This window comes from Falco biarmicus, chromosome 12, assembly GCF_023638135.1.
Source record: "Falco biarmicus isolate bFalBia1 chromosome 12, bFalBia1.pri, whole genome shotgun sequence".
NCBI classification, from domain to species: Eukaryota; Metazoa; Chordata; class Aves; order Falconiformes; family Falconidae; genus Falco; species Falco biarmicus.
Window position 1 is genome coordinate 4437174 of NC_079299.1, and position 27778 is coordinate 4464951.

Here is a 27778-nt window from a genome sequence, read left to right on the forward strand (position 1 = left end):
CAACAGTGGGCATGGTGAAAGACTTGCCTCTGCTGCCGTGCCTGTACAGCCATGGGGAGAGCAGCTGCTGGGGTGGAGTTAAGTTTCCCCCCTTATGCTGACAGCAGTCTTCCTCCAACACTTGGATGTTATGGCCATGATTTTGACAGAATGTGGAAAATGCATAGCTCGAATATATTTTTATGTTGTTCTGACACCCCCTGCCTTGAGCAGTTTTGTACATAGGAGCCCCGGTAGGCAGGGCAATGCCAGGGATCGGTGGCTGTCACTTGCACTAGCAGTGTTATTTTTCCATGTAGGTTCCTGATGCTGCCGAGGAACCCACAAAGCAGCTGTGTCAGGTCCAGCGACCACCAGCATGTCGAGTAGATTTTCATCTTCAAAGAAGCCATTGACGCTCCGTGCCCCGCGCCATGGCAATGCAAGATGACTTTGCAGCAGGTAAAGGGGGCTGCAGCAGGCTGGGGACTTCTTCAGCCAGGGCTTGTTACAATCCTGTTCCTGCAGCATGTTCGCCTGCAGCAGCAATGCTGGTACCCAGGATTGCTGTTCGGCTCAGGGAGGCAGAGCGTGTACAAAAGCTGCATTCAAAGCACTGGTCACGAGACCCTGGAGATGCTGACAAGTGCAGCAACTGTTCTTAATGCTGTACAAGAGAGAGCCCAGCCTTAGAGGCTGGGTAATGGGGAAGATCTTGGCTGGGATAAGGGGCAGGGAAACACACTGTATATAATTTTGAATTTTCAGGAACAGCCAAGATCACAATTTTTTCGAGGCTGGCCATGTCTATGTTGGTGTTGGGTGTCTCTGCAGTAAAGAAAGCAGAGAAGAAACCCCTTTAACAGTGAAGCAGAATGAAGCACTGAATATGTGGAACATCTAATGCAGAGTGTGAACCTTCTTTTAGTTATGACACCTGGTGATTAATTGTTTGTGTCTTAGTACTTCCTTTGTCATGAAGAGAAATTAAAAAAAAACCAGCAAAACCCAACCCAGAACTGAGTGGGATTTACGGAAACAAAGAACTTTAAAACTACCTTTGGAAAGCATCTACTGACTACACCTTACCAAATTGTAGAGACCATTGTGGGTTGCCTAGCTTGTAGTCATGGTCAGGCAATTAGAAAACAACATGCTGATTGGTAGAATGTTCCGCTGTCACAGTGCTGGAATGGAAGCACTTCAGCAGGCACAACACCGTGTCAGTCAGGCTGTTGCAGACTGGCGTGCACTACTGATGTGTTAGTCTTCTGTGGAGAAGAGATGTCTGTTTCTTCGTATCAAGTGCTGTGAATTTGAGTCATTTATACTGCCTTTATTTTAAAGTGAAGTACCACCCTCCATTTGCTGTCTACTGTGGGAGTGTTCCCAGATTCAAACCCAGATACACAGTTCTGCGAGGCGGAAGCACTAATTCGAACTTGCAGTTTTATGGCAGCAGCTGGAGCACTGAAGAAGAAGGTGAGCACAGAAAGGGGTTCAATATGCGATGGTGGCCTCAGCCAAATGAAAAAAACCCAAAACCAATTTCAGGGATACATGGTTCTTGGAGGTCAGCCCTGGCTCTGTGTCAGAATAGGTGGCTGGTGGAGAGCTGCAGATGATGCTGCCCTCCTCCAGTGGTGTGCATGGCATCACATTTTTCTATCATTAATTTATTATGCTTTTTCTGTTATCAACAGTAGCCAAATCACTATTACTGACAGCCAGAACAGGGACTGTGGCCCAGCTGGCCATAAATTGGACATGGTAATGAGGTGCAAGTCCTGTTTCTATCCTTGCTCTCAATGTGTGGTCTCGCTGTTGGTAAATTCCCAGTTCTTCCTCTGCTTGCCCATAAGATCTGGCCTTGAGGATGGGGTAGTGCTGTAGAAACACTGGCAAGGTCTGCTGCTTGCTGAGATGTCTTTCTGCTTTCCAGAAATACCGGCACCATGTTGGTCATTACTGGTAGTCTTCACAGAAGCCAGGTCCAGAAGTGGGAATCTTTTTTTCCCCTCTTACTAGTGTGGTCTTCAGTCTCTCTCTCCTGGCTTGCTAGCTTAATGCTGATCAGAATTAAACTGGTGCTAGTTTTACGAAAAATAAAAACAAACTGATCTTCTGAATGATTAAAAAACCCTTGAATGCCTCATTCAAATGGGTTATCCATTTTTTCAGTCCATATTGACAGCCCAGAAGAAGCAGCAGATGAGTTTAGAGAACGGGAGGTTCTCTAAATGAGATGAGGAACCTCCATCCTCAAGGGCCATCTCTCCCCTGGATGTCTGGGTCAACCAGGCTAGTGAGCATGACACCAGCACTGAGGACAGAAGTGGTTTCTGCCATGTTTCTCACCAAGTCTTAACCCAGGGTCCCAGAAAGAGGGATGTGAACAGTGTTGCACTTCAGGCTGTCTGCAACGCGTGTATGGCAGACTTCATGTCCTCAGCATATATCAATAGGAAAAGAGGTCTTTAAATGGTTTGCTCTCCAGTGGCTCCTGCTGTGTTTTATGATTGAGAAAACAGCAGCAACCGGTCAGAGCAACAGAATGTGCCTAATCTGGTCAAGCATATCCTTCTACAGTTAGTAAAATAGATGTATCTGTGAACCATCTGTACATTGTGGTTACTGTTGCTGACAGCAAATACTGGTATCTTGATGGCTTTTTATATCGGCTCTGGTTTAGATGGAAAAGGTGGATTTTTAGATGGAAAAAGGCAGTCTTGCAAACTCATATCTGGGTTGTCTCAGCTTTTGAGTTCTACAGCCATGTTCTTCCGCACAGGTAACTCTAATAACATTTCTAGAGTTCAGCAGCTTTTGTGCAGCTTCGTCTTCTCCCATGGGTCTGCCCAGGGGTAAGTGACAGGAACTGGCAATTCTGGCTGTGGGGCATGAAGTCCAGAGCCCATCCGCTTGGTTGCCTTTGCAGGAGGGACAGAAGCTGCAGTTGTTTTGATTTTGCTGTGGTGGGCAGGAGAAGGCAGATGACTAAGTTTTGTAAACAGGATAAAGAAAGGGCTAGTATACTTGACTTCAGTCTTGCAGATCCCAGACCAAATGTATCCTTGACATTAACTCTATTGGTTTCCCTGGAGTTTGAACAGGTCCTGATTTGGCTCTTCAGCTGTGACAAGAATGATGGGATACTAAGGAAGGCTGTACATCTACCCCCAGGCTCTCTATCCTCCTTCCTAGCCATGGCACGAGGAGCCTGAAGTAGTTTCAGCAGGCAGAGAGACCTTACACAGAGCAGCAGGGTAGGGAGCTCTGCTGAACTTGATAAATGACAGTAGGCCTGAGATGATGAATTGTGTGGGAGCTGGAGAGCACCGAGCATCCAGAGACCATGGTAGGATCCGGGCTGAAAGGCTGATGGGGGGACTGTAGGAAGGGCAAAGGCAGAAAAAAATCATGGACTTGAGAAAAGTAGGTTTTGGGAGCATGCAAAATGACTCTGTGGGGACTTGGCTGAAGTTCAGTACTGGCTGGTAGGGGTAGTGAGAGGATAGTGATCTAAACCCATTCCAAAAGGCTGAGGGCAGCGGCATCCCAGAATGTCCTTCTGCCAAGCAGGCAGATGCCAGGTGGGAATGCAGCTGCTGCCAGAGAGGTGAGTGAGGGAGAGAGCTGGCAACAGCATGGGACATGGTCTTTCCCTCACCGCTTCCCTTTTGATTGCCCCTCATAGGCTAAGCTGCTCCACCAGTTTGACTTTTCCTGGCAAGCCCTAGCTAAGAGCATGGCTAAACTTCCTGGGGCATCAAAGGTGGTAGGTTGGATGCTCAAGCATTTTACTATTTCTGAGCACTTCTGCTGAATTCTTCTACTGAGTTCTAGTGAGCACTGCGTTCTACTATTTCCAGGCTTTGCTGCTGCCTTTGCATTGCAGTGGTGGGAACGGGAAGAAGTCACTGGGAATGGCTTTGTTTCCTCCTATCCCCAAGTCTGTGAGACCATCTGATGGGGCTCCTGACAGCACTGCATTGTGTCTCCCAAGCTCTCAGCACCTGGATTTCCAAGAGGCCTGGGAGATGAGGTAAGCCAAGGTGTCTGGTTCTCCAGCATGCCATTCACCTTGTGCTTCCTGCCTTGGAAGGTTATTTTCCACAGTCAGCTCTCCAATATATTTGTGAAAATTTGTGTGTGCATTCAGCATTTTGTGTATCTATGATGATCCAGCACAGTGTCAAAACCAGCTTCATACACGCTAAGAGCAGGGCTGGCGGCGGGGAGGAGGAGGTAGGACTTAAGAGGACCTTAAAAGCGGGTCTTCTGTTGGACTCTGATACTGATTTGTTCTGTAATCTTTGTGGGGCCATGTGGGAGCTGTATTGCATGGATTGGAATACAGCATCTGGCTTTGTGTGTGATGTTTGACTGCCAATTTTTGTACCTGCAAGAGTATGTTAGGGCAAACATTGGCTATCGTATAGCTATCTGCAAATTCAGGTGCCACTTCTGTAACTGTCAGTTGTAACTTCTCTGTGTCTGGGCCTTCACTGTGAAAAGAGAGCCCAGGCAAATCTCAGTTTATAGATGTAAAGTCCTATAGATGTTTAATATTTACCTATGGTTTTAAGATCAAAGGGGGCAAGGTGCTAGAGGACAGTTACAGAGCTGTAACTGATAGATATTGGCTTGGATATGCATGGGGAAATCTAGCTGTCAACCTGATCCTAGTTAGAACAATAAATAAGGAGTCATAGAAATATACTTCCAATTTAAAAGCTTCAGCATGGCTTTTAAAGTGCATACTGAATATACTTACCTACCAGTTGAGTTGGACAAACATTTTTTCTTCTGGAAAGAGCAGGGAGGTGTAACAGTGTTTTCAGGAGACAGCAGTGGTATTACCATGTGCAACAAGATCCTGTCATCAGTTTTAGGCATGGCCAGGCAAAGTTAGACTTCTGAAGCAGCATAAAGTTGGCTGCCCTCAGTACAGACTTGACATCTCTTGCTGATTCAGAAAGGATGTATGTAACGGCGAGAGCCACTTAGCTCCAAAATGAAAGACAGCAGAACTGGATAGTCGAGGCCCAAACTGAAGGCTAACTCCTGCATTTTAGCTGGAGCTTGATGAGCTCTATGTGACTCAGCAACTGAAAGTTTAATGGCAATTAATCAGCTTTGCATATTATCGTGTTTATGGATTGCATTTCCTCCTTCATCAGAAAGACCATACTAAGAAAGTTTGCCTCCTTTAATGCTACCCCCCTACTTCTCCTTCTGTCTTCTCATATATTCTTTTCTCCTCCATTTTCTTAATTAAGGGCAAGATCAGGCAGAAGAAGTGAAGAGAAGACCCATACATCTGCAGGCAGGTGTAGGGTATGGCTGTCCTAAAATGACCAGAGGAATCCTGATCCATGGGTGGCATTGTGAAAGTGTGGTTAAAAACCATCCTGTAACATTTTTTCAGTTCCTTGATGTGCTCGGAGGGCTGCCCCAGAGCCCAGTCACTGGGACATGTGCTCCGGTGATTCAGTGAAAGTGACTCCAGCATGGAGTTATGAATGGCAGCATGGAGTTATGAATGGCAAGAGCTGGAGGGGTACCTTAGGGCCCTGGAAATGCAAAGCAGGAAAAGAAAAGATTCCTCTACATCATGCTCATACCTTTTGTCTCCCTGCATGCTCTCTCACGTCATGAAGATTAGAGAAAAATCAGGTATTTCACATGACATGAGAAATGTTGCTACTCCTTCCTCCTACGCTTTAAGGAAAAAAACCTTCCCTTGGAGCAGTTTCTGAACTAAATCCTTTGAGGTCTGAGGTAGATTCATCAACACTGCCTGTTTTTGCACTGTGAGAAATAGTGAAACCTTATGTGATAGTAAGTCCTTGTGAATTCTCCATTTACAGAGAAAGAGACTTTAAAAAGTATCCAGCCTATGCAGGATCAGAGCTTTTTGTCCTTTTAGAGCACAAGCTGAAATTAAATGTCGAGTAATGAACTGAGGTTTCATTTGCGCAACTCATTTACTTCAAACCACATATGCTAGGTTTATGATTACAGGTTTCTTCCCCTGCTCTATTTGCATATGTGTCAGTATTGCAAACTGAGCTTGGGATAGGAAATGCCTACTGGCTTCTTCCCCCTCCTTGCCTTGCATTATCACTGAGTTGCACAGGACAAAATGCAGTGTCCGTGTCAGCCAGTACTTTTAACTGGAAAACCTCAATGACACCATTGTTGTCCCTTTGCCATCTGTGGGTTTGTAGCGATAGGAGACATGAGAATTTAACAAATAATTTTGCTGATGCAGAAATAGGCATAAGATCCACTGAGCCCTCAGCACAGTGTTTGTTCTGCCAAATAATGGGCATGCCCCATAGGAATGATTCTTTTATTGCTGATACGCAGCTAGGATGCTGAACGCAACTAGGGAGAAGTATTGCTGAGTAAGTAAGGTGACACTATTGCTGAATCCATTCTAAGCTAGAAACGAGGTGTATTGTTAAACCACCTCTCTCTTTTACTACTGACCTGACCATTCCACAGGGAAAAAACCCTGATTTAAAAAATTTATTCCTTTTTTACTGCTTGGCTATCACATGATTTTATCATCTGTGAAGCCATGTAAGGAACGATTAGTTCTCCGAGTTTTACCAGATCTGTTGGAGAGTATTTCAGAGTGAGCTGCGCTGTGCTATTCCCATTACGAAAATCAGCCTTTAGTCAGGCTGCCACAAAAATGGCCTGATCTCCTACAATTTAGATAGAATGAAACGTCTTGGGGAAAATGAATTCTCTAGCTTCAAGAACACAATTCCGGTTTTTAGAACTTTTTAGCAATCCTAAGCTTTTCTTTAAATGCCCTCTAAAATATTCCAATGCAGAGGAGGAAATGTTGATTCTTACATTTACAAAGGCACATAGGTATGAAAAAACAGGAGTTCTTTCCGTAACTGGGAAAGAGAAGATGTTGACTAAAAGCAGAATGGATAGGAACAGACAAGAATCTTTTTGGCAAGGGCAATCTCCATGTCTCAGCTCTTCTTTGTCAAACAGATCTGCTCATCTGTTTTCAGTCTCTGCAGGCTTTGACCCACTGCCTGACATTGGGACAGATACCATTTTCCCCAGCATAAGCCAAGCAGGCAGAGAGCGCGCTGGTACTGCCTTGAGGCAGCGTGTTGAGAGGCTGTCATTGCCCAGCATCCCCGTCATCGGTCAGAACGGCAGGCTTCCGCGCAAATCCTCAGGTGAGTCTGCTCTGCTGCAGCTCCCACACCAGCTCTTTCCTTGCACAAGGAGCACAAACCACCTCATTGCTCAACCCAGGTAAGATGTTGGGTTCAAAGACTGTCCTGAGGATTGAGAGCAAGCCTGCTTTGGATCCATTCCAGCTTAGTGGTACTGGACCAGGTGGTGCTTACAGCTCCACAGGAAAGCTGAGCTGAGCTTTACCACTACCTTTAGTGGTAAAGCCTTAAGCTCTAGCTCTTGTCCAGACTGACAGTCCAAAATACAACACTGGTGCAAGGAGGCAGCTGTAACTGCAGGGCTGAGCTCTGGTGCAGTCTGGCAGGGTGTGCTCACCGTGCACGTATGTGTCCCACAATGATCAATTAGCCAACTCACCATCCTGGCCCTCTGCCTGTGCGGCTCTCCACCTCGGCAGACAGCGTTTCTATTATTGCAGCAAGGGTTGTCTCTGCATGGAAATTAGTGACTTGGTACAACCGTGCTGTCGCACCTGCAAGTTCTTATCCACCCAAATACAGTGGCTCTGCATAGCATACAGGAGACGCTGCCTGGTACTCCCAGGCTGCTTGCTACCTGCAGTAAATACACAGCAGGTAGTGACTCCATAGTGATTCTCGTCTCTCCTTTGTTGGCAGCCTACCTTGGTTTACAATCCTGAATAGCGTGAGTTAAGGAAAAGTGGGCTAGGAATGATACTTTGAATGCTCTTTTCTAGTGATGCTACTCCAATTTCCAAAACTGACCAGAACTAGCCTGATATGGCTCTCCATTCATATTCAATAGAGATGTGTATATCTACATACTTGTGCAGTGACAGTGACATCAGTGACATCCCAATTAGTCCCCATCTGATTTTTGATTCTACAGTTCCTCCATCCTCCATACTTTGTAGAACATGCAAGATAGCATACAAACCCTACAGAGACCATAGCAGTTTGTCTAGATTCTGTGCAGTATCTGTGAAGTGTACTCAGCACTTTTAGACAGATCAGGTGTTTTCATTAACGCTTTAGAGAATGAGCTTTTGCGTGCAAGACATGACATTTTTGACCTACGGTGCTTTTGATGACAAATAGGTTTCATAACAAATGCATTTATCATCTGAATTTTCTTGTACCTTGTGTGTTTATCATCAAGAGAGTGTGTTTGCCAGCAGTTTGCATCTGTATTTACATATTTTTATTCTCAGTTCACATTTGGAAGGCTTGTTTGTCACTCTTCTCTAGACTAGAAATTGCATTTTTCCACAAGATAAAGCTTAGGCATTGCATGGTTTGCAAACAAGCACATTTGATGACAAACCAATTTCACCTCAGCATCTTCAAAATACAGCCAGTGGTACGGTACCTCTGAAATGGTAAATATTCATAACACTTGGAAAATGGCAAAACCCCAACAGACTACTACTTTCCCAATAGTATGCTAAAATATATGGGCACTCAGCTGCCTTCTGTCTAGAATATTTGAAGTAAATGGAACCAGAGGCACTGTCAGATGTAGAGGGCCAGGTATCGCTGTTCCCTGGTGGTTGGTCCTTGGGGATTTGCCCCAGCCCAGCAGGACGTGGTTGTTCAGGCTTGGTGCCCACTGTGGGGCAACTGGAGATCTTTCCTCGAAAGTTACGGGGTGCCACTGCCCCCAGTGCTGCAGGTAACAGGGAGGTGATACAGGGAGGTATGTGCACATCTCAGGAGCTTACTCCTGGAGTAGCAAGTTCTGCTGGGTGGCACTGGCTCCCAGTGAGTGTGAGCTCTGCAGCACTATGAATCTGCAAGCTGGCTGTGGTACCTACATGGACCTGGGAGCTGGCTCTGTGTGCGCAAATTTCAGATTTACACAAAGAGCTGGTGCCCAGCTAGGGGTGACTGGGAGATGGCTGGGTGCTGGGGAAAGCAGTGCGCCAGAGAGCAGGGGAGTCTCTGAACCAATGCCACTTTGCACCCCTAGGTAGTTTTGACTGGGAGATTGGGTTGCACTCTGCTCGGTGGTGGGGTGCCTTGCCCGCGGGTATGCAATGCTGGTGCCTGACCCTCTCCTTACAGCAAACTCACTGCTGGTCATTGCTGCAGGCATCCCAGAGAGGGGAGAGGAGCCAGAGTGGGAGGACACCCAGGAGGCCAGAGCCTTCCCTCACCCACAGCAGGAGCTGCTCAACGCGCTCACATGGCTCGGCAGCAATGACTGGTAAGAAAGCCCTCTGTTCACTCTTTCTTCCTCTCAGTGTAAAGGTAGGCTAGAAACATTTCTTTTCTAGTGCCTCTGAGCCCAGACAGCCCAGATGTCTGAAGGGAACTAGTGAAACCACTCCAAAGCAATCACAGCATAAAGATGAGAGCAGCCTTCTATTTGCCTTGGTCCATAACAGTGCTACAGCCACAGCAGATCCGTGCTGTTCCCTAGATTTGCCTTCTGCTCCATGTAGCTGCAAACAAAATCTTCAGGGAAGAGAGAAGGTTGTGGAACAAGATGATGTGCTGGCTGTAGCCAGAAGCAGGACAACAGTGGTCTTGAGTTCAGAGACTGGGTGGCCTTGGGTCACTGGCCCAGGTGGGACTGTCTAAGGATTTGTCTCTGGTCCCACTTCTGGCAGCAGCAGCAGGCCACAGGGTCTCTGTGTGACCTCCCGCATGAGAGTCCCAGGAATGCCTTCGGGGAGTTCCTGTTTCTGAGAAATGGACTGAGACATGGTGCAGAATGGCTCAGCCTGTCATTTCTCCTGAAGGGCTCATGGCAGAAGACAAGGAAAAAGAAAAAAAATCCTTTAGGAATGTTGCATTTTAAGAATTCACCTTTTTCCTTCTCACTGCTGAATATGGGCCTGAGGTACTTTGTTGATAATCACAGTGTGTCCTGAAATTAGACACAGGCAGGAGGAGACTTTACAAATTTCAGGTGATATTGGTTGTCTTTTTGATTTCAGGACCAGCATACACTCACTAGGGCTCCATTCACACAGGGGCAACCATGAAAATTCTTCCATGATGCATCTCCTTGTGTGATCATGTTGTTTTGCCCCTCTCCTCTTTCTCTTCCCCGTTCCTGTTTGGTGCTCTCTGAGATGCAGAGAGCTTCTGCAGGTGTGGGGGGTCTGGGTGATGGTCGGGAACCCCAAGAGGGGATGGGCTCCTAGTCCTGCCCTGCAGCCCTGGTGAACCAGTGACTGCATCCTGTGCCTTCGTGTAGCTCAGGTCTTTCATAAAGAAAGTGCTGGAAGAGGTGGAGGTTTACTACTTTCAATAACACGTTGATGTTGTGGGTGTTATTTTTAAGTAGTGATTCTCTGGAAAATCTCGTGGTTTAGCTGTTCTTGCCTAGGTGTAGAACCTTTTAGGACACGCTGCTTTTTTGGGGGGGGTGGGCGGCACAACTGGATTGCAGAGTGCAAACTCAGCTATCGAGTGACAGTGCAGACTTTCACTCCTGAACTGCCCTCTGGGGAGAGCAAAGAGAGAAAATGCACCAGTAACAACCAGCTGGGACTCTTATCTCAGGGACTGGTTACAGGGAGGGTGCAACAAACAGAAACATGGGACAGTCTCCCAGCTTCGAGGAGTAGTGACATAGGGACTTCGTGTGCCAGGGATTTCAGAAAGGCTGTTTTCTTTAATGGCTGAAAATTAACCCATCCACTCTGAAACTACCTATTTGCCTTTTGGATTTCTGTATGCTTTTAACCGCCTGGCAACGAGTTCCATGATTTAATTAAATGTTGTATGAGAAGCACCTCCCTTTGTTTGTTTGAGCTGAGACCCTGGTAACTTCAGAGGTTGCTGCCTAGTTCTTGGGTGGTGAGAAAAATCAATCTTTTTGGTAATTGCCTTTCAGGGAGCAGAAGACAAAGGGACTCTTCAATGTCAGATGCCTGGCTGCCTACCACTCGGAAGTCCTTCTTTGTAGACTTCATGATGTTTCCTTGGCAGTTACCAAAGAAGTAAGAACACCATGTTTAATTGTGTCCCACCTACCTCGCTGCTACTACATAGGGTGTAGAGTAGATATGTGCTTGTTCATCTACAGGTGTGCTCAGCGTCTGCCTTCATTACTGTTTTTAGACCTCATCTTTCTAATAGCTGTGTCACCTATCTATATGATTGGTCTGTACCTATAGTTACATTTACTGGTATGTAGGGCATCGGCCTCTCTCCTCTTTGAGCCTAGGTGTCATTACAGTGCAATATACACATGCAGAAACAGACACTAATCAGGTGATTTGCCACAGCCCAAATCTCTGCCAAGCTGTAATTAAACACTGCAGCTTTTGCCTCCCAGTTTCCTTCCACTTTCTCTTCCTCCTCAGCATCCTGGAGGATTGACTGCAGGAATTTATTTTCTAGCATTTTCCGATGATGTTGTCGTCTTCATTTCTGTGCGCTTTTTGGCAATTTGCCCTTTCCATTGATTTGTTGCCTCCATGCATGGTGGAATTTTGCACTGCAGCCACTGGGTGCTTGGAGCGGCCGTGCCATAGAGTTTGCAGGGCAGTCGTGCACATCTCCACTATTTCATCTCTCAGTTAGCAGAGAGGTCTCAACCTAAGCTCCTTAATAGTATCTGTGGCTATATTTCCAAATTGGCATTTGCCTATGGCCTGAACCAGCTGCCTTGTACACAATTGCCAAACAGATTTCATTTTCCTTTGCTTGCAGATGACAGTACAAGTTAGCTCGTTTCCATGAAGGTCAGTCCTCCTCGCCAACACTTCATGACATTGGAGGCCTGAATGCCCCTTGTGTTGTTGGACTCTTCCAACCTTTCTGTTTAGATATGCTCAGATTCTCCCCCTCTGAGATTGGGGTTAGGTGAAGAAGCCCTTTCAGCTTAGCTCATCTAGTTTTTATATCACTTTCATATTTCTGAGGAGATTTCCTCCTCTCTGTTGTACACACTTGTGCAGAGACAGCTTTCATTTTTCGTTTCACTCTAGTCCCAGATTTCGCTTTCACAAGCACTTCTAGCATTTACGCCATGAATTTTTATGAACAGGCACAACTAAATCTGGCAGAAAGAACCACTGGTCTGTCCTTCAAAGTGTCTTCCAAATGAAGTGCAGGACTCTGAGGTGCTTCTTCCTTACCATTGTGGGAGAGCCTTTTGGAAGCAGGGATCACTCCAGAGCAGCACTGAATGCTGTAAAACCCCACTGATTGCAGCTGTAACTGCACGTGATTTCCAGGCTGCTTGAGTGCCTTGAGCTCAACAGCTAGGGTTCTCCTGAGTAGACAGAGCTGCAGATGGACTCAAGTCCCTGCTGCGAATTAGTCTGTAGGCTTGAGCCCATATCTTTTGTTTCCTGGTTGAGTCCTCAAACTGCCAGTGCTGCACTTTTGGACAGGAGGAAGGTATTATTTTTCCTCTATCTTGTCTTTATGAATTGTGCCTTTATACTTTAAAAACAGCCCCAGATTTAATTTTTTTTTTTTTCAGTGAAAGGGCCTAAAATCAACGCAGTGTACATTATGGGCTAAGCAGCACATTTTATTCTAGGTGAACCAATATGTTTTAGGCCTGCAGTCTCATTAAAATTGTATTGCATAAGCAGGCCTGAGGCCAAAGAAGTTGGTATCAGAGTAAGTGTGTTTCTCTGCTTGTGGTCTTCTGCTCTTGTGTTCCATCTTGCTGTTTCCTGGGACATTTGTCTAGGGGAACTGATTTTCTTTACAAGGTGATTCTTACATTTCCCCTCATGACTTCTCCAGGTGAACAACCCCCGCTCGAAGGTGTCTGGCTCGGCAATCAGGACGCTTGGAGAGCTCTTCAGAACCATGAAAGAGTGCATGGACCACGAGGTGGATGGGGTTGCTCAGGTCTTGCTCCAGAGGATGGGGCACTCCAACGAATTCATTCAGACACATCCCTGGAGATCATGGTGGGGAGCGTGACTCCTCCACGAGCAATGACTGCTCTCATGGCTAGTGGAATCCAGTACGTTGTTCTTCTCTTGGTGGTATCTTTCACCTTAAATTGTGTGGGCAGGAGGAAGGAAGGGGTGGCAGAAGGGGAATGATGGGAGGGGAAGGTCCTTTCTCCTGCATCTTCTGTGTACTCTGTGACTAGGTATTTGAGTTTAGATTCGAAACAAGGACCCTCGCTGCCTTCGTCTTACCATCTACTTCTGCCCGACTCCAGCGCATTTGTTCTCACAGTCTGTCAACACTGTCTAGGCATGGTGAATGATGGGGAAGTGAAAGTCCCTGCACAGGGTGGTGATATAGCCTTGTGGCTTTGTGGGAAGAGGGACAATGGCAATTCCAGCAGTGAGTGCCCTTTGATATTTCACCACGCTGACCACAGAGGCGCTGGGAAAAAACATGCATCATCATAATGCCATTCACTTGAGAAATAAGGAGGCTAATTGCTGGGGCAGGGAGCACATGGGGGAGAAGCTGCTGGCTGTGGCACAGCCTGCACAGCAGGTGCAGCTCCAGCCAAGAGGGGCCTGTCGTGTCTGTCATGTCCTTAGAGCTCCACTTTCTACTCCAGTTTGGCGCTGCATGTTAGCCTTGAGATGCTGAGTCACTTTACAGGCACTTGCACAGGCTGACTCCCACGGGACAGCTGAAGCAAACGCTGCCTTCAAACATCTGTGCTGTGCCTGATAGTTTCAAACAGGCACTTTCTAGAAATCTAGCTAGAACAACTGCTGTCTTTTCCTCAGCTTTTGAAAAGGGTAAATCATTCAAACATAGCTCTTGTCAAGGCTCAAAGAACAAGTTTGCTGCATTACTAGATTTTCTGCAGCTGCATGGCCCACAGGGTTTTTCCCCCCATTTTTTTTTCTAGGTCTGCAGACTTGGAGATAAATGGGTAGAATAAAGCTCAATCCTGCTGCAGCCGTGTCTGTGTAGTGGGAATCCTCTGACAAGTCAGCATGATTTGTCTTCCATCAGAGTAGGGAAGGGAATTGTGCATCTGATAGTCCAGGGAGACTGAATTTTACCCTCTTCCTTGCAGGCAGTCTCTCTGTACAATGTGAAATTTGTTTTTATCTGAGGACAGAATCTTCTACAGGTGGCTAAAATTGCAGTGAGAACACCGGCCTCCTTCCCCCGGCAATGACAGGGAGCATGCCATGACCAAGGCCTGCGCTTCTGGCCCTCCTTTTCCCTCTGCCCCAGTGTTTGTTCTCTTGTTTCCAGGCACCACAACGTCCTGGTGCGGAAGTGTGCAACCAAACACCTACTGACTGTGGTGGAGCAACTCAGAGCCAAGAAGGTCATGAAAAGCACACGTGTCAATGCCAGCCTGCTGGTGAGCGTGCTGGTGCAGCTTGCTCAGGACTGTCATCAGGACACAAGGTGATGGTCTTCATTTTACTTCCTAAAATATGAAAACTGTTTGATGTTTGAATGTAAATAATAAAAGCACAAAAGAGTGGAAGATAAAGTAAATATTTAAGAAAGTGACTTCACAGTGTGGGTAATGTCTGGGAAAATGACTGTTCTGGGTAACATGAGGTTATCCAGCAACAATAATCATTGCCAAATTCCTGTGACTTGAATGAGTCTTTATTGAGATCAACTGAGCTCAGATTAGTCAGTCCAACAGTTTTGTTTCGTCTTATGTGTGCAATGCATTGGCAAAGAGTTGGCCACTGTTCATCACTGAAGGATCCCAAGCATTTATTTCTGATAAGGTTAATACTGTCCTAGAAAAAATCCAGCTGTCTTTAACCAATGCATTCAGTCTTTCTAAACCTCTTCTGCAGATTTAGTTGCCTACAATAGTCAAAATTTTTTCTTCCCATTGTGTAATTGGAGTTGTATAATGTTGTCTGTGGCTGAATGACCTCCAGATTTCCTCTTGAAGATAGCTGTGGTTTCATAGTAGCAAAACCAAACCAAACCCCCTTACTTTGATTATTCCTTTAGATTCCCATTAATAGATGCCAAGAACACATGAGCTGCCTGTGTGCATACATGTAGTATAGAATAATAAAGAGTAAGCATGGGATGATTTGTCCTAGCTTCTTTGCCAGGTAAAGAAAGGCAAACTGTGCAATGGCAGCAAGACACTGCAAATGAGCCTCGACAGCAAAGCAGATGTGCTTCGCTCGTCCCACAGGATCCTTTGATCCCACAGAAACATACTCACAACTGTAGAGTGAAATTGTATTTTCCTGTTGCCCTGTGTTTTCCTCTTGCCTCTTGTGTTCAGCTGGCAGCATTGTGCAGTGATGACAAGTGGAGGTAAACAGCTCTCCGTGCTGAATAGGTAGTAACTTCTCATGAAGGTATTGCACATGAAGAGTTTAACATATCAGCTTATTCTCTTAACGCTTTTCCTTTGCTTAATCACAAGGGAGAAAAGAGTAATCAGCTGTATTCATTTCTCTCTTTCCTCTGTTAGATGTTATGCACTGAAGATGCTGAGTATATTGAGTAGTCATCGCAAGTTTGATAAGTATCTGAAACAGTCTGTCCCCTCAAATGGCTTGGCAGATATTATGGCGAAAATTAAGCAGAAAGTAAGTGCTTGCTAGGAGGAATGTCTCATTTATGTAACTACTGAGGTTGCTAAGATGAGATTAATCAGGCTCCTGGGAATGAACTGTTGATCCTCAGCCTGTTTAAGTGCAGTGAAAGAATTAGTATTGTTAGAAATAAAGTGGGTGTATTTTGAATGTCAGCCACAAACAGGATAGGGAAATGGGAGAAAATGTTTTTACCTTCAAGGTATAGAAAACCCCACTACCTGCCCCCCGCCCCTGCCCCCAATAAAGCAAGGAAGTGAGAATAGTGCTTCTGAAGATTATACTGAAGATAATAGTCTTTGCAATAGGAGAAAGAAGTTGTAGTGCCAAGAAAATTTCCAAATATACAAAAGATGCACAACACAATCATAATTGGTACAAATATTGTCTGTATTCTGGGAGTACTGCCCTGCTGTCATGCACTGTGGAGCTGGAAGCAGCTTTGTGAATTCAGCATCCAGTGGAAAATCATCCCTTTGTTGTTTTTTCAATCCTCAACGTTTACTTTCTAGAAAGAAATGTGCCTTTGTGCAGGAATAGGGAGAGTGAGTGTGTGTGGTTTAACCCCGGCTGGCAACCAAGCACCATGTAGCCACCTGCTCACTCCCCGCACCGCACCCCCCCCCCCCCCCCCCCCCCCCCAGCCCCAGAGGGATGGAGAGGATATTTGGAAAGTAATTTCCCATTTTATCTTCGATAGATTCATTATTTTTTTTTAATATATATACATAGGGTATTGAAGACCATAAATGTGAACCTCTATCTGTCAAGAGCTCCGGGAAGGCTAGGAACAGTGGCTTGATGTTGCCCCAGGACGAGCTACATTCTGATGGAAGGTAGTGAGCACTTCTGTTATATCTGACAGAGCACATGACAAGCTTTACATGTCTCTTCCACAGTAAAATCTTCCTGATGGAGACGGGCTGTGCCAGAGATTGTTGCCTTACCCCACAGACCTTCACTGACAAAAAATGTCTACTTCTGCATTAGGCTGAACACAACTTCTCTGGAGGGTTTTCCACAAAAACAGAGAGAGAGGAAGAGACACCCACCAGCTGCAGCTCACAAAATCCTGTGCAGCGGTGAGGACAGTGTTGCAGAGGTGGTGAGAGGGTCGTGTCTCTGCTGTTTCGGTTGGGCCAAGTAGTTTCAATCACAGTATTCTTACTGAGTGGAGTCTTTTTTAGATGGGTGGTTTGACAAGAAGTCCCAGTCTAGGACCAAGATGCCATTCCCCAAAATAATACTTTCCATGCAAGTAGTTTGGCCTGGCTGAATCATGGCTTTCTGACCCTCAGAGAGTACCAGGAAGATAGTTCCTGAGCAGTTCTCGTCAACAGATGTCTCACTGTGGAATTTTTCTGTAGCTATTCATGTCATTCAGAGCCATTAATGGTTGGCTGACGGGCAGCATGGTTTTTTCACTTCTGCTGCAATCAGCATTCAAGAGAGGAATTTGGTCCTTGCTGTCTCCCCCTGCCAGCAGAAGAGCTACTTGTACTTGTCCTCCTCTGATAACAAAGTGGATTTCTTTAGCTCTGTTGTGCTCAGTGGTGGCGGGTGACCACACACCTCATTAGCATGGGTAGGCTCTTCCCATGCTCATAGCAGAGAGAGTTGATCCAAGTGAATTGTTCCTGTTGGGTGTGTTAAACTGTGGATCCAGTCCCCAGGGAAGCAATAATGGGAGTGTAGTGGTGGGGTATCTGGCTTCTGGTTTTGCCTCTGTTACTGTGTAGGGAATAGTTTTATAATAAAACAACCCACTGTCTCCATTCCCAACATTACTGATCCTCTGGATCCTTTCAGATATGCCCCTTAATCTCTCTGGGTCGGATTCATCTGTTCAGATGCATCTATGCTATTTATCCAGATTCCCATACCTGTTGTAGAGACACTTCCCCAGAGTAATTGATTTCCTTATAATACAGACACCTCCCGTAAGATGAGACAATTCAACTTGGAAGTAGTGCCTATTTTTCCCCAGGAAGGGATGCTGGATGGGTACCTGGGAAGACATCTGAAGACAAATGAGATGAATCCTATCCTCATTGCCTTGGTTTTCCTGAATAAGTCCTAGTGATAACATTACTTGCAGATTGTCTCTTACAAGGATTGTCATGAGATCCAAGTTGCTTTTCAGATCAGGATCTAGCTGAAGTATCACATAATAAGGAAATATCTTTGGGATGTTTTCCTCACAATTAACTGAAGATATTATCACCAAAAGGTCTAACCTTCTTTTTATTTTCCCATTTGAGATCTGGCTCTGATGGACGCATGTTACCCCCGTCGGACAGAACACTGCCGGCCACTTCGGACTGTGGAAGAAGTTGAACAGCTTAGTGAGCTTTACAAGCTCCTGACAGCCAACGAGTTTCAGAGACGAATGGAGGGAGTGGAGCTCCTCCTGGATCACTGCAGAAGCAGCCCCCGGCTCATCTCCACTAACATTGTCCAAGTATGTAGGGCATCTCTATTGCTCTTTTCCTCTTAGCTCCCTTCCCAAGCCTGTAGCAGTAAAGTTAACCTAGTGTGTCTTGGCTACACTATCAACTAGCTACATACTGGTTGTTTGGAACAGGCTGGTCCCTTCTTACCCAGAATAATGTAATTCAGCTCCAGGCTTCAGGACAAGTGATTTCAGTCCAGATGTATTTCTCTGGCAGGTGCCTCTTAGTCCTGTTCACGAGATGATGACAGAATGTTCCTGTAGCTTCTGCTGTCTCCTACTACCGGTTAGGTTGAAATAAAGGAAACCCAGGCACTGAAAGCTTGGCAATTGTTCTCTAGAAAAAAAATGGGTTGGGATGGGGGAGAGAAGTATCAAGCTGAGTTGATTTAAAAAAATATTTTTTTTTTTCTTTTTTAAGATCCCTCTGTAAACTTTATCTTGTCTTGCGCAGTTACAGCTCTGCTTGTTCACTTCCATCCTCATCCCTTTCCTGATTGGGAAAGACTTCTCTCATCCTTCCTGGGAGTCCCTTTTTCTCTTTGGAAAGAGGAGGAAAATGACTAAAGATAGATCTTCTGTTCTTTCTCCTCCAAGCAACTGCTTTTTTTCCCCTTTTCCAGAAAACAGTGCCTGATAATGTGGCTGTCAAGGGACTGAACCTGCTCTAATGAGAACTGCACAGCACAGTAAACTTCAGAAGTCTACCTGTTTGCTAGACAAATGCTCTGGATACTGACGAGTTCATCAGAGCCCTGCACTTCTTCAGATGCAGGTTCTGAGACAGATAAAACAAAACTTGGATCTCATCCAGCCACTGTTTTGGCAAAATCAAAACTACCCTCGGTACCTGAGACAACTTTATGGAAGAATGAGCATCGTAAATACCTGTTTTCATACCTCTATACCAAAGATACTATTTGGTGTTATTAAAATAGGATTAATGTAATGATTTATAGGTAAACAGAAACACCATATGAACTATCCTGTCCCCATCCAAACTGCTTAAGAAAATATGAAAAACTTTTCACCCAGCATGAGGTTGTGCAACCACTACAGCGAGCAGTCCACAGGAAAACAGTGAAGTTGTGCTAGCAAGTGCTGACCTGACAGAAAGGATTACATTAATTTGTTACGTTCTACATCCCTTCTTGAAACAAGGACATTTTAATCCAGCTTTTGTGTTGTTTGTTTTCTGAACAGATATTTGATGTTTTTGTCCTGAGACTTCAGGATTGCAACAAGAAAGTAAGCCAGCGGGCGCTGGAGGCACTGGCTTTGATGACACCCGTGCTCAAAGGTGCCTTACATGCAGTGCTGGTCGCTCTGGTAGCAGCAGTCACCGACAACCTGAACTCAAAGCACATGGGGATTTATTCTGCGGCTGTGAAAGCTCTGGAAGCATCCATTGCTTACCTGGGTAAGGCTGACTTCTGACATTGACTATCCTCAACTGCAACTTCTCCGTCTTGGGAGTCAAGTGGACACTGAGTCTGTTGATACCTGTGGTTGTCTGTAGAAATATCTGGCTGCTGCAAGAGGTTTATGAAGTCCTGTCTGCATTCTTCCTATCCCGTTCTGTTGTATCGTGTTGTGACGTGCAGCCAAATGGATGCTGTTTATCACTTGGTTCACGTGTTTTTTAATTCCATAGAGATGACATAATAGGCATTATTTGAAATTCCTGCCGGAAGAGCATGAGGGAAGTGACTAGCATCTATTATGGCTGATTTTCCTCCTTCCTCCTAGGAAACTGCATGCGTTTTGTTTTTATTGAATTGGATTTCTAAAATGTGCATTCAGTTTTCAGCCACTAAGGCAAATGGTGAAACACACGGTGGGAAGAGTGGTGGAGGGTCTTTGTTCTCGCCGGCCTTTTTTCCACGTTCTGGCAGTGGCAGCTCTCCTGACAGGCGTGCCTGGCCCTCTCTGACCCCAATATGAGAAGCTTTGAGCTCAGTTACTCATTTTGCAGTTTTGTGTAGTAGTTTATCCATGTAAAGCTGAAATGAAGATGTCCTTTTGAATGCAAAGATTGTGATCTTGTATTTAATAAGATGCTGTGTTATGAAAGATTATAGTGGAGAGCAGATGAAGGATGAAATGCTTGTTCCATAGTCAGGCTGGGAGGCTCCGTGTGTGTGGGGCTCGAAATGCCTCAGCTCCCTTCTTCCAGAAGGGTAAGGATCCTCTTACCGTCCTCTTTTCTGGCTGCTCGAGCATGGGGCTGCAGGTATGTCTATTGATGTTAAATGTGTATCTGCAGTAGGAAGAGGGTGAGGTCCCAGTCTGCCCTGTGTCCTGGACCATATGGCCCACTGCAGGTTGTGCAGCATGTCTTCTGCTGCCTACCAGGGTCATGCTCCACCTCTCAGGGATCCTCAGGCTCGTTTTGGTTGGGAGCACCTGCCCTGCAGAGTGCACGCCCAGCCCATCTGTTATCGCTGCCCAAAATGTGTTTGGACTGGCAAATACAGTAGCATGTTCCTTCATGGGTAATAGTACAGAAGTCAATGCTGGTGCCTTTACAGTTCATCAAACCAGCTTTTAACAGCTACTTTTTGGTTAGTGTATTTGGAATTATTCCCTTGTGATCTGCTCTAGAAACTGATTGTATGCATGTGGGTAGCATGTGTTTCTTAAAAGCATATGGAGATACTCTCCTGAAGTTAGCTCCCTGCTTCCCCTCACCTGCCACAGGTTTCAATCTCTCTTAATTTGGAGGCAGTAACCAAAAATAGGGCAGTCAGAAAAGCAGCAATAAAAGGATGGGAGTAAAGCAGAGTGGGATTACGCAGAGATGTTTTTTCTCTCACCTCAGTTTTATGGTTGATGGTAATGATTCACGACAATGAGTACAAGCACAGGCCACTGGACTGTGTGGCGCTCTAAGCGAAGAAGGGGCTGGTAGGGTTGGTAGCAGCCAGGGGCCACAGTTGACAACCAGACCCAAGTCTGTAGCAAGTGTTGTTCTCTGTGACTCTTGGGTTATTCTTGTGCACTTTATTTTAGGCAGCTGGATCCCCTGGAGGATCCACCTGCAAGGATATAGTGGAGACATGTTGCTATTGCCTGGTTTTCTTTTTGCACAATTTTGCGTAAGGGAGGGAGGCTCAGGCTGCTCTGGGTAGCTTGTTGCAGGTGTTTGCATCTGCCCACTGAAACCTCAGTGAAGTGTTTAAAGTTTGGTCAAATGAATCCAGGCCTGAATTTCCCTCTTATTCTTCTGGTGTAGATTCAGCAGCACACTGGCAATACTTGTGTTACCACTGTCACTGGTGCAGCTGTGACCAGAAGTTTCTGGTCCCTCAGGCTCTCCACCTGCTGTTCACTCCAACTCTGACTTGTGTTGAAATGTGAGATGAGGGCTGGTGTGTGCATATTTATGCATGCAAGGAGTTTGGTTTTGGAAAGATGAATGCCATCAGTAAAAGTGTTCACCAGGAGTTTTTTTACACTGATTTCTGTCTACGTTGGGAAAGCAGGTCCCACGTAAAGGTGTTTGGGTTCTATGGTTGATGACAGGTTTGCAGATCACTTGTGTCATTTGTGCTATATATCAAAAGGACCTGAATTCCTGCTGACTCTAACTGCTGAGCTGGGTAACCAGAAGCTGTGGTGGTGCAGTCCTTATGCACCAGCTCCCAGACAGGCTTGAATGGGTACCAGCATTTCTGCAAAGTGCCAGGAGCCGCTGGCTCTTGTCTACTTTGGTACAGAAGGAGCTGCACAAGAAATCCTGGAGGACACCTTTGCTCCAGTTCAGGGACAAAGGAATTTTTGGAGGTTGTTTGGGCTGAATTTGAGTTCCCAAATGAATTGCTTTGCTGTTGGCACAAAGGGACACTGCCCCATCGGAGCTTCTGCAGAGCAGCTTCCTAGAAGGCTCTACATTACAGGCATTAGCCGATCCTGTCTGTTTTCCACCTTTCATCTGGGTCTTCTTTTTTTAAAAGGGAATTTGTGATTTGCCAAGTTCATTTCTTTAGAGCAAACAGGTATAAATCCAGCTGGAAATGATGTCTTGCCCCAGATGTTGTTCTGCATGGGGCAAGATTGCTATAGCCCATAACTACACAGCCAAGGTCTGCTGTAAATTCCCTTGCCACACAGATTTATTGTCAGCTGTGAAAATGCAGCACTGGGTGAATATGCCTGAAAACTTTAGTGTTGAAAAGGCAGGTCTTAAAGGGGAATTAGCAACTTTCTCCATATCAGCTGCTTTGCAAACTCAGTGGATTTGCTGACCTGCTGCCTTTCTGTGTCCCAAGTATAGGGTTCTTCCAGATCATGAACTGCAGGGAAGGGTGTGAGACCTGTGCTGCTCTTGGCTCTTACCCATTTTTTGTGGTGCCTGGGAGAAGGTTGGGAAAACTTGCAGAATCCTGCTAACAGAGGATGCGGCAGACAGATCCCTTCAGGATTTGTATGGAGCTTTCTGTCATTTCCCTCTCACTAGTTCTGAGGCATCACTCTAAATTTTCCAGGCTGGCAGAAGTCTGAACAAGAGCAAGGCACATTTGTCTCTCATCACACTGACTTTACCCCAAAGACAGTTCAAGCAAACAAGGTGGAATATATATTTTTGGTTCTGCTCATTTTTATGGACATTAGTAAGAATTCAAACAGGCAACTGAATCACAAATATTTCAGAATTCAACACCTGGGGCTTTAGTGGGGGAAGGAAGGCTCTGCTGGAAAAATGCATGAGTGAAACCTTCCCATGTGCTTTAAAATTGTCTGCCTTTACAATTTAAAATCAGGTGGCAAATGACAAACACACCCCCGCCCCCCAGAACTCTAAAGGATTGTGCTTTGCTCCTAGCTTAGAGTAAGGGAGTGCAGTATCTTGCCCCATTGCTCCACCGAGTTTCATGGCTAAGAGCCCAGCTATTGCTCCGAGACTCTTTGTTGACGTGCCTCATCTTTTGAATTTTAGGTGAGACTTCCTCCTTTGTCACCTTTAACGATCTATGCAGGAATGCAAGCTGGTTAGAAAATTGCTTGATCACTTGGTGTAAAAACAAAGCAAAACAAAAAAGCTCCCATCCCAGAGACCAGAATTTTACCTACCAACAATTTGCTTCCAATAATGCCTGAATAATTTATTTAGCTTAACCCTGACATTGGCTTGGACATCCCCAGCTGGAGGCCACACACATTCATTAGCTGTGACCAGTGACCCTAACCTTACTCAAGGGAACCACCTTGTAGATGGGGACGAATCATCAAGTCAAGCCCAACTGCAATGAGACCAAGACATACATCTTGCTCTCCCCTGACACCTGTCCTACCCTGTCCTCTGTCATGAAAGAAATGCCCTTCAGATGGCCACTGCCTGATGCCAGGGCATGGAGTCCGGCCAGTAGCCCAAGTAACTCCCAGAGGAACCAGCCCCCTGCAAGAAGGGAAGAGGAATTTCCCCTGTAGGTGTTAAGGTGGCAAAGAGGGGACCACAGTGAAAATGAAAGCATGGAGAAGCAGATGCTTCTTTTGCTCATATTGCAGGTGCTGGGCTGTCAGTCCTGTGGCCAACAGGTTTAGCCAATTTGTAGTACAGAGAATGAAAGCTAAGTTAATAAGTATTGAACAGCCTGCTGCCTTGTTTTCTCTAACAGCCATTAAAAGCTCCTCTGTCTTTAGGTCTCTCAAGGCTGCTAAAGTAATTGTTGCATAAATCTGTTACTGACTTGAGCTTTGCTGTTTCAAAATGCACAGGGCATTTGAAACCCTTAAATTGAAGGATGAATGGTGCCTATAGACTCAGTTTCCTAAAACCCAAGCAAGCTAACAGTTCCCCCTCAACCAAGCAAAACCCAAGTCTTCCCCTGAAAATCTGTGTAGATACTAATGATGAACTAACATTTTGTACTCCTTCAAGATCTCCAGATCTTGAAGTTGGGTTTTTTTTTCCCGTGTTTTTTCCAAAGCATCAGCTGTAAAGTTACTCCCTAGGGAGGAACAGCAAGTGTGAAGCAGCGTCTGCCAATGCTGCAGGAGTGTGAGGCAATAGGTGTCTGTTTAAAAAGGTGAACGAGAAGAGTGTAATTACCAAAGCAGCAGCTTAATTAGGATAGCAGGATCGGTTCTTTACTGCATGCTTGCAAGAAGGTCACTAGGGACTTCCTTTTTATATCTCATGCAAAAAGGAGCACTTAACAGCACAGTGCTACTTAAAACCACTTTGGGATTTGGCTCTGTAGTGTTTCATAGAGAAGTAGGTTGCCTGCTTTATTGGTGCCACTTCTGGTGACACTGTGAGGTATCACAGTGCATCCCCTGCGCATTCTGCCTCCAAGAAGAGCTTGGCTTGGCTTGTCAAAGCTGTAAGACTGGAGGCTTGCAGACCAATCCAGGCAACAGTTTACAAATTAAAACCAGACCTCCAGTCAACAGCAGGCAGCACAGGAAAAACTGAAATACGTATGACAGTCAAGTATTAGGAAATCAGTTTGTTTTCCAGTCTCTCTGACAAGATCTGATTTCAGAGATGTTACAAGAGCCCCCAAGAGTGAGTAACTTTGAGAAATGAGCAGCAATTCTCTCTTGTGAGATTAACTTGGAGTCTTGTCCGTAGATCCCAACAGGTAACTTAAAGACTTAACACCAGCTTATCCTTGAAGTGTGAATGGATGTGTGAACTTTTGAGCCTTCTCACCCTTTTCCTCAGCGGAGGGAGGAGCTCACTTCTGTGAAGCTCCAGACAGAAAATCTTTTCCCTGCTTACACATAATTTAAATGTTGAGGGCCCCGATGTGAAATGTTTAACACAGCTCCTTGTACAGCAGTCAGCTTTGGATTTACAAATGTGAAATGAGAGCTTTTCTTTTCTGAATTTAGAATCCTTCCAAGTAAGCCTGAAGGAAAAAGAAGACAAGGACTCAGAAACTGGCAGAAATGTACTTTTATTTTTAAAAATGCAGTTACTTCTGCCCTCCTGCTATTTTTTTTTCCTTGTACCCTCAGAAGAGTAAGCAGAAATACATGTTTCTCTTTCAGATAATTCATTGCTGCTGCAAGAACTTGCCAGCCGAGTGCGTTTCCTCAGAGGCCAAGCTCTGCAGATCATCACAGAATCTCTCTCAGGTATTGCCTCCTTCGGCTAATCTCCACTTCTAAGTGAAGAAGTCTTCAGAGGGAATGTTTAGAGGGAATGCCTCGGAATAGGCAGTGCAGTAGCTCATCAAGCATCAGAAGGTCCTGAGCTTGTCTCTCCTGCAAAATACACACAACAGACGTATTTGGCAGGGGTTTGCCTGGCTGCTGCAGAGGTGTGCAGCACGTGAGATGAGGATGGTGCTCAGGCTCCAGCACTGAGCTCTCACTGGGGCATCTCAGGACCCGCCTTTAGGAAAGACAGGGGCTAAAAATACCCTGGCTGGCTCCTCTCTTTGAAGGACAGTCCAGTAAAGGTCATGGAGGTCTCTTGAAAGTCCCTTTTCTAAAGTGAACGACCATCCTTCACGAAGAATTGTGGCAAGTGCTATTTCTGAGGATCACTTGTTTTGCCATCACGGGATTCTTGTTTTCCTGTTAGAAACTTGAGGCTGAATCCTGCGGAGCCTGGGGCTCACAGTGTACGGGGAAACTCAACACACATATTACAGGCAAGGACTCTGTGCAAGGCAGGACTGCAGTTCAGCCCAGCCCACTGAGGCTCCCTGCCTGTATTGCAGAGATGCCATGGGACTCGGGGCATTTCAGGGTGTGCAAACAGTCTATTTCTAGATCCGTGGTGTCCGACACGCTGCAAATGCAGCTGATAATTGATTTAGAATAGTAGCTTGCTATGTCAGCAGTAGCCAAGGAATGGAAAAAAATTATAATCTCAATATATAGTAGAGAAGACTATTTATAGCCTTGCTTTAGTTAGGGCTAAATCCACTGCTGATTATACCAGCATCTTTTATTCCAAGGTTTAATACCCTTGGCTTCTTCATTATGAATCTCAAAAGGGCATGTTTAGCCATAGTGAACGTAAAAGGGCCTTTAAAGATAACCTGAATAAAGTAAATCTCCATAAACATAGAATTTAGTTTTATAGTCATTTTAATCTCTTTTTCAAAGAAAGCATTTGAACGTAAATTGGGACTCCTTCAGAGAGAGCAGGTGTTCTCTCTGGGGTTTAGTGGGAACAGACAGCTCTTTCTCTTCTGAAGCTCCATAGTGACCACTGTATTTAATAGCATTTAAACTCAAATTAACTCTCATTTTAAAATAGGTACCATAACCCTTCTTGTGCTTACCAGAATTGTTGTGAGGTACTTCCAGGAGCTGTTTAAATGTTGATGCCTGATGCTAGATTAACAGTGTAGAGAAAATGAAGGTCCTTCCACTACAGAATAGTAAGTGGTTACGGCATAATGTTTCCACTGAACAGAAAATAAGAACTCTGTCTCCAGAGCATTTCAGATTTTGATCTCTCAGCAAAATCTGCCATGCAAGGAGCACGTGGGTAGTAATTTTTTGTTTGTATTTAGTGTAGTTCAGAAAATGAGCTAAAAGCAGACTTCAGAGGGAATGAGAGGGAATGTGTGTGTTTTGGTTAAATTTCACCCCCCATGTAAGGTTTTCTCTCTCTCTGTTCCCCTATTTCAGGGAACATTGTGAGAGTAAATGCCATTAAAATTGTGAGATGCTCAAATGCCATGGCAATGGGGTCTGGGTAATTACCTAGGAAGACATCCTAAAGGTTGAAACAGCTGTTCATTAGAAGCCACCAAGTATGAGGGGAATACAGCTCAAATTAGACCGTTGTGCCAAAGACATCAGTTAGTCACTGATCTTTCTAATAAAACTGTCAAGCAGCACACATCTTTTGTGGGCTGGAGTTTTGAAGTGTGGTATAGTACTGCCATTTGCTGTGTGCCACTGGACAAAGGGAACAGCCACATTAGACTTTTGGCATTTTTCTTCAAAGGTCACAAAACAGCAACCGTCCTTTTTATTAGAAATCTGTCAATTACCTCTCTAAGCTGCATTTCAAATTCTTCAGCAGCTGGTTTAGACAACTTTTTAATGGAAATAAACAGCCATTTGACATTTTTGCCACTTGTAGTGCAGAAGCAGATAGTGAAATGATTTACAAAATGGGTATGATTCACTTTGCTAAATCTATCATGGATACAAAGCCTCTGATTTGGAGAAATTAAGGCCCTCAGAGGTTGGTTGTTCTGTTCAGGGGATGACCAGCAACCGTTGCCTGTTTCTGGGTTATTGGGCTCTTTGTGCTTGCTGATACTAGCCAGAAAAGACTTCTAGGAACAAAAAGTAAAGGTACTTGTTTGCATTAAGGTTGTTAAACAGCTTGTGTCTCTCGCCCAACAGTGCTTGTGTCATCTGTTTATCCTTGGAAACCCCAAGCCATCCATCGCTGTGCCCTGCCCACACTCTGGTTCTTCCTGGGAAACAGGACCCTGCCTCTCAGAGGCGGCAATATTGGGACTGCGGTCATCAGGCTTGCAAAGACCCTTTACAAAGTGATGGGCTCCAAGCTGAAGGAGCTTGCCAAAAGCCAGACTCAGCACGTGGCACAGAATCTCTGGAGCATTTTGGACCTGACAGATGAAGGCTTGGTGTGCTCCAGGAAGCAGATGGAGAGGTGACGAGTGGCAAAGGTGGATATGGCAGTGCCATTGGTTTGAAGAGTAGGATGG

The 27778-nt window shown here is 45.4% G+C and overlaps 1 protein-coding gene across 1 annotated transcript; it reads left to right on the plus strand.

Moving 5' to 3' along the window:
- The first annotated feature begins 413 nt into the window (after positions 1–413).
- TOGARAM2 (TOG array regulator of axonemal microtubules 2) lies at positions 414–27727 on the plus strand. The gene is given in 18 exon segments (XM_056357548.1): positions 414–441; positions 1327–1461; positions 2771–2843; positions 3878–4024; positions 5262–5314; positions 7023–7196; positions 9243–9384; positions 11026–11131; positions 12897–13041; positions 13044–13122; positions 14337–14495; positions 15547–15664; positions 16403–16506; positions 16995–17002; positions 17932–18131; positions 19326–19542; positions 25122–25208; positions 27450–27727. Coding segments are annotated over 18 exon segments (2253 nt in total).
- The last annotated feature ends 51 nt before the right edge of the window (positions 27728–27778 follow it).